The following is a 6,451-nucleotide window of genomic DNA, read 5'->3' as shown; positions in this document are numbered from 1 at the left end:
CCCCCCCAGCCCCCGCCCCGTCTTGGGGTGTGAGAAGAGGTGGCAAAGTCACACAGGAAGAGTTCCCAAAATGGCCAAGAAATGTGCTGCTTCTCACCCCTGGGGGGGAGGGAGGGGGGGTGGGAGGGGGGGGGAGCTGCTTCCTCAGGAGGGGGTGCCCCCTTCCTCATCCGCCCGAGCCTTTGCAGACCACAGCCTTTGCAGACCACAGCGCGCTGCGGCTGGACGGAGGGAGGAGCCGCCTGGGAGCCCCCCGGTGGGCACCCCAGCCCTGTGCCCTTCTCCCTGTGGGGGGGGGGGCTCCCCCGGGCTGTGAAATGTCGGGTCTGCTTAGTTTCCCAGGTTCAGAAGCCAAACTGGGCAGCGTGGTGGGGAGGGCAGGCCCCACGCCCACGGGAGGGCCCGGAAGGCGGGCCCTCCAGCCCCCACCCCGGGGCTTCCCCCTGCAGCCTGGGAAAGCGCAGGTGGGCAGAGGCGGGCGAGGTGGGGAGGAGCCCGGGGCTTCAACCAGCCAGGAAACAAAACTGAAAGGGCGAAGCGGCTTCCACGGCCATCTCTGTCACAAGCAGGGGAGGGCGGGGGAGGGGGGGTGACCTGGCAAGACCCGGTGCGTGGGGGGGGGGGGTGGGGGGTGCCGGCTGTTTCACTTCACTGTGGGTCCCCTCCAGCAGCCCCCCAGGCCCAGATGCAGAGTGATGGGCTGCTCAGAGCCCAGGGGTGCTGGGCAGGCTCCTCGTCCACCTCGATACCCAGATGGGGGGGGGGGGACTGAGAAGGGGGTGCCGGCCCAAAGCAGCCAGCACAGCCCCAGGAGGTCGGAGTCAGGCCTAGAGCCTTGGGTTACCTATGGGCCGTAGCCAGACAGGCCTGGCGGGGACACAGCGGGGGGGGGGGGGGGGGAGTGGGGAGCAGCCGCCAGGCCGCCAGGTTCAAGGGCAGCTCTCCCTGGCAGAAGCAGGTCTTCAGGACTGAGTGCTGGGGCGCCATGCACAGGGCCGGCCCAGGACATCAGCACGCACCCCTGCCCTGCCGCACCACCACCGGGTCCCTCCCCAAAGACCACCCGGCACCCCGCCCCAAATGAGCCCAATGAAAGCACTCCAAACCAGGGGAATTGCAAAAGTCTCTTTTTAAAGTTTTTTGTTTTTTAAATTAAAATTTCCCCCTGGTGAGATGTGGCTGGGATTTCGGAGCTCAACCCAAAGGCAGGGTTCTCCCGTGCGCCCCGGCCCTGCCCTGGACTCGGGGAGGGGCCGGCTGCTCTGTGGACGGCGGGGGCGGGGGGGGGGGGGACGCGGGGAGGACAGCCAGGCTCCGCACTCAGGCTCTCCGGTCCCCCAGCCCCGGGGACAGCAGCCGCGGTGGGGGGGGGGACAGCCCCACCACGCCCTTCGGGGGGGGGGGACCCCCTCGACAGCCAGAAGACGCCTGTTCCCAGGCCGGAGCAGGAGCCCGCTGGCAAGCGCGCCTTCTGAAGGAGGCAGCTCCACGGGGCTGTGCCTCACCCCCGCCCCTCGGACCCCAGCACCCCAGCACGCCCACCCCGTGACATTCACGTACATTAGCTGTATCTGTAGATCCGTATATATTATATATATTAAAAAGAGAGGGGAAAAAACCAACCTCCCCGAAGAAAAACTCCTCAGGGACCCACGGAGCCAGGGACGCTTCCTACCCACGCCCGCCCGCCCGCCCGCCACAGAAAATGCTCTTAGAAAATCTTCCAGTGCGCTCTTCAGGAAAGCCCGCCCCTCCCTCGATGCCCTCCCTCCCGGCCCCTCCTCCACGTCCCCCGCAACCCTGGACAGCCCCCCCACTCCAGCCCAGTGCCCCGCGGCGGCGGCGGCATCCAGTCTCATCTCTGGCCGTCCAGGGCTGCCACGGCTTTCTGCGGGGCGCCCCCCTGCTGCGCCCCGGGGGGCCACGCGGGCTGTGGGCAGTGGAGGCGGAAGGAGGTGGGGGAGGAGGGCGGCATCCAGGGCGGCTGGTGGCTGGGCGGGGGAGGAGGCCCAGAAGGGGCTAAAGTTGGTCGGGGGCGAGCAGGCCACGGCGGTCATGGGGCTGTTGCCGCTCTGCAGGCCCTCGGAGGCGCGGAGCTTGGAGAACATGGCCAGGGCGTCGGGGAAGTTGGGCGGCGTGGCGGGTGTGTTGCTGGGAGTGCACATCTGCGGGAGGAAACACAGGTGTGGGGAGGGCCGCCGGTGTCCATCCCACAGGAAGCCTGCGCAGGACGCGGGGCCCCTCCACATACAAAGGGGGAGCCCCCGCCCCCCCCCCCCCCCGCCAATCCACCCCAGCGGAGCACTGCAGATGCGTAGGAGTGACTGACTGCCAGGTACCAGAAGCAAACGGCCGATCCAGCCCGAAGCTAAGGTGTCAGATGAAGGGAAAGGACAAGGAGTAGCCCAGGACAGCACCGCCCGGCGCGGCCACCTGCCTCCCTCCATCATCCACCCTGAGGTCCCCCGCGCGGCGGCCAGAGGGAGGGTCTCCCCCTTGTGCCAGCACAGACACGGTGTCCTTTCTTGGGGTTGTACACAACCCTCATTCGCCACCAAAAGGCCTCGACTCCACTGTCCCCTCAATTTTCCTTCTGCCAAGGAGGCTGGCGGGCTGGCTTGTTCTTCACGTTACAAAGCAGTTCCCCAAGGCCCAGGGGGTGACAAGCCCCAAAGCCTGCGGGCCCGGCTCTCCCCTCCCCCTGTCCACACCACACTGGTGACCCGGGGCTCCTAGGACAGCCTCTAGCCATGCCGGCCCCCACCTGCCCTAGGCCAGGGGCGGGGCTCCCAGTCCTCTTCCTGAGGGCAGCGCCCCACAGTCCAAAACAGCCTGTTGCCCCTGGCCTGGAGGATCCACACTGGGACCTAGAACAAGACCCTCCCGGGGCTGCTCCAGACTCCAAGCCCAGGCGGCCAGTCCTCGTCCCCCGCCCCCCACCCCCCGCACCAGGCGCGGGGCTCCCAGTTAAACCAAAGCCAGAAAGTGAGGGGGGACCCCCATCTCAGGACCTGAGACGCTGCCACCCCAGCGCCCAGGGAGCACAGACGTGTTCCCAGAAGCCCTCACAGGAGGCCAAAGGACTCAGCCAGAGGTCCAGCCCCACCCAGACACTGCCCTCCCCCCATTCCCTCCCCGCCTCCCCCCCCCCCACTTCTCGGCAGCAGGAAACAATGAGTGGGGGGTGAGGGTGGAGGCCAATTGCATCAGAGCACCGTGACCGACTTCCCCAGCGCACCCAGCCCGGAGCCGGCCTCCTGCCACAGCCAGTGGGCTTCAGAGAACAGCCCTGGGTGGCGAACAGGGCCTGTGCCCGCCTGCCTGGGGGAGCTTGGGCAAGTCCATGCGCCGCTTGGGAGCCTCTGGGCTTCCATAAAACCAGGGGCTTGGGCGGGCTTGATCATGGCCCCTCGGCAGTTCTCAGACTGGGGTCCCCTGCTCCCAGCTCGCGCTGCCCTGCCTGGGCCCCCCCCCCCCCCCCCAGATCCAACTGGAGACCTAACCATGGCAACCTACAACAATCTCCAGGACAGTCACTTACAAGGTCACATGGAGCAAGGCCACTGTTTTCACCTAACTTCTCCCTTTGTCTCAAGCTGCCAATTGTTAACTTTTTGGTGGAAGTACCAGATCTAGACAGTCGTCCTTGGATTTTTCACTCGAGGCTGGTGCACCCTACCACTTCGGTCACTACTCGACCATGGGCATTTTGCTGATTAAATGGAGATAAGACTCTCTCAGATTCAAACCTCCATCCCCAGATCTCAATCTTCAGAGTAGCTGGGATTACAGGCGTGAACTACTTACTGGTGCTGGCTTTAAACTGCCAACTCCTGAGGGGTAGCATGGTGTTCTCTTGAGCTGATGAAGCCCAGTAGTTGTCACTGCTGGACACAGGGGTTATAATGCCTGTTATGTCAGTTACAAACCCCGCTGCCTTCCTCCAGGGAAGTTTCTGAAGATTACAGTCCCCCTGGGCTTTGCAGAGAGGGGGGAACGTGCTCATCCCAGGGAACCTCCCCCTTCTGGCCCCTTAGAACGGCTGTGCTGTTCCAAACAGCCAGTTGGCAAGAGCAAACCTCAAGGCTCTTTAGGGGGAGGGAGGAGGAGAAGAGGAGCTCACAGGGCTCTGGGAGCCAGGGGCTCCGGTGGCTGCTTGCTGGCGTGGGAGCTCCTGGCCATAAGGCCTCAACTGGGTTTATTAAGAGAGTCAGACCCCGCGGCCCTGCATTCTCCTGTTCTTGGTGGATTCCTATGTGGCAGGAGGAATCTGTGAGAAACTTGAAAACAGAGTGCCAAGAAGAGATCAGCACAACACACGGCAGAAAGAGGAGGGATGTGTGGCCAAGGGGGGTGGGAACACGAACACACACACACACACACACACACACACACACTGAAAACCACAGCAGCTCTCCAGGACAATGTTTTACAGCCCCCCCCCCTCCCCAATCACCGAGCTCAAACCCTTCCCCATCCTGCGGCTAATACATAACCAGGGGCTGGGGGTGGGGGGGTGGAGTGGAAAACGGATGGTCTGGGCCTCAAGAAAGCCCCTGGCCAGAAGGGCAAAGGCTCCGACCGGGAGCTAGATTGGAGAAGAAAACAAATCCAGCCAGAGCCACCAGGGTTTCCTGAACCGGGTGTCTTGAGATAAGAGGGAATTCTAGGGCTTATCTGGGGTCAAAATCTGTCTGTCCACCCCCCCCCCCACCCGTCCGTTCCCCTGGGCGTTAGCAGGGCCGGCACACCTTGGTGGGTGGGGGGGGGGTGCGCGCGTGTGCGAGCGTGCGCGCGCGTGCAGGGGGAGGGGCTGCACTGGAGAACCCCGCAAACCACCCCGGACTCTCGGTCCCCTCTCCTCGGGGCTCCGGGACGCGTCCGGTTCCCGTGCGAGCCCCCTCCTCACGCCCGGCTCCCCGGGTCCCCGTGACTCCTGGGGTGACGACCCCGGCTCCGGGCTCCGGGCCCCCCCCCCCCCCCCGCGCCCCGGCTCGGGCCTCCCCGCGCCTCCCCGGCCCCGGCCCCGCGGCGGGTCCCCAGGGCGGCGGGCCGGGCGGCCGGGAGCGCCCTTTCCTGGAAGACATTTTGGCTCTTTGTTTACATTCGCGGCGCGGCGCGGCCGGCAACATGGCTGTCACCGCGGCTGACAGCGGCCCGGCCGGCGCCCCCGCCCCCGCCCGCCGCCCCCGGCCGCGCCCCGCCGCGCCCCGCCGCGCCGAGGCCCCCGCCGCACTCACCATCTGCGGGGGGTGGTGGCTGTTGGGAATGTTGGTTTCTTGGAAAAACGTGCTCAGGGCGGTCTGCGGACAAACGCGGGGCGGAGCGGCGTCAGCGCGGGCCGGGGCGCCCGCCGAGCCCGTCCCCGGCCCGCGCCCCGCCGGCCCCCGCGCCGGCCCCCCGCCCCCGCCCCGGCCCCGGCCCCGCAGGCCCCCGCGCGCACCTCGAACTGCCAGTGCGCCGCTGGAGCAGCTGCTTCGCCTGGTCGGCCGCGCAGCCCGCCGCCAGCACGAACTGGTTGATCATGACCTGGTGCCTCAGCTCGTCCATGTTCACCGACATGGCGCGACGCCAGGCCCGGCGCGGGCGGCCGCGCGGATGCGGGGCTCGGCGGCCCGCGGACGCCCCCCCCCCCCCCCCGGCCGCCTCCCTCAGCGCTCGATCGCCGCCGCCGCCGCCGCCGCCGCCGCCGCCCGGCGAATGTTGTGGTTCGACTCCCGCGGCCCGGCCGACACCACAAACAACGGCGCGGGGCGGGGCCCAGCTGTCCCAACGTTCCGGGGGCCGCCGGTCGCCGCCGCTGATTGGCCGGCGCGCCGCTCCGCCGGCGACGGGCTCCCAGACGGACGTGCGATTCGAATCCGGCAGGCGACCCGGCAGCTCTGTTTCTCTTTTGGCCGGGCCGCGCCCATTGGCGGAGCTCCGCGCCGTGGGGCGCCTCCTCATTGGCCCGCAGCTGTGTTTTGGCTCCTTCCGCGTCGCGATTGGCCTCCTCCGGGCGGTGGGGGCGGAGCCGCGCGCGCTGATTGGCCCGCCGTGGGGCTGTTTGAACTCAACTTGAAAACCTGGAGTGGCTGCTGATTGGCCGGGGCTCGTGTGTTTGCTGTTGTTGGCTTGGGGCGGGGAGAGGTGGCGCGGCCAAGTTCATTCATTACTTCATTGAAACTGAACGTGCTCAGCTGGAAAAGCGAGACGGAGTGGCTTTGACTCATTTCCTCTGAAAGATGTGGTCATCCCGAGAAACACAGTGAGCAAAATAGAAAACACACAGGACCTCGGCAGCTGCTTGCCTCCGAAGGATTCGACTTTTAGAATAACTTGTCGACTGGTCCCTGCTTGGTGGGGGGGGGGGTGGGGGGGGGTGGGTTGGTTTTGAAGACGTGTGCTTCCAGGCCTTGGCACCAGAAAAAAAACAAAAAATAACAATTGAAAAAAGAAGGAGAGTTGGGCG

General features: G+C 66.4%; 1 protein-coding gene across 1 annotated transcript; it reads right to left on the bottom strand.

Moving 5' to 3' along the window:
- Positions 1 to 1,112: 1,112 nt before the first annotated feature.
- Positions 1,113 to 5,867, bottom strand: Ubald2 (UBA like domain containing 2). Its single transcript, XM_048365848.1, is given in 5 exon segments — positions 1,113 to 1,999; positions 2,001 to 2,165; positions 5,241 to 5,303; positions 5,444 to 5,463; positions 5,466 to 5,867. Coding segments are annotated over 5 exon segments (489 nt in total). The 5' UTR covers positions 5,563 to 5,867; the 3' UTR covers positions 1,113 to 1,855.
- Between the last annotated feature and the right edge of the window lie 584 nt (positions 5,868 to 6,451).

The sequence above is a fragment of the Perognathus longimembris genome, chromosome 17, assembly GCF_023159225.1.
Source record: "Perognathus longimembris pacificus isolate PPM17 chromosome 17, ASM2315922v1, whole genome shotgun sequence".
Classification (NCBI taxonomy): Eukaryota; Metazoa; Chordata; class Mammalia; order Rodentia; family Heteromyidae; genus Perognathus; species Perognathus longimembris.
The sequence above is the reverse complement of the archived record's forward strand: the minus strand, read 5'-3'. Positions and strand labels throughout refer to the sequence as shown.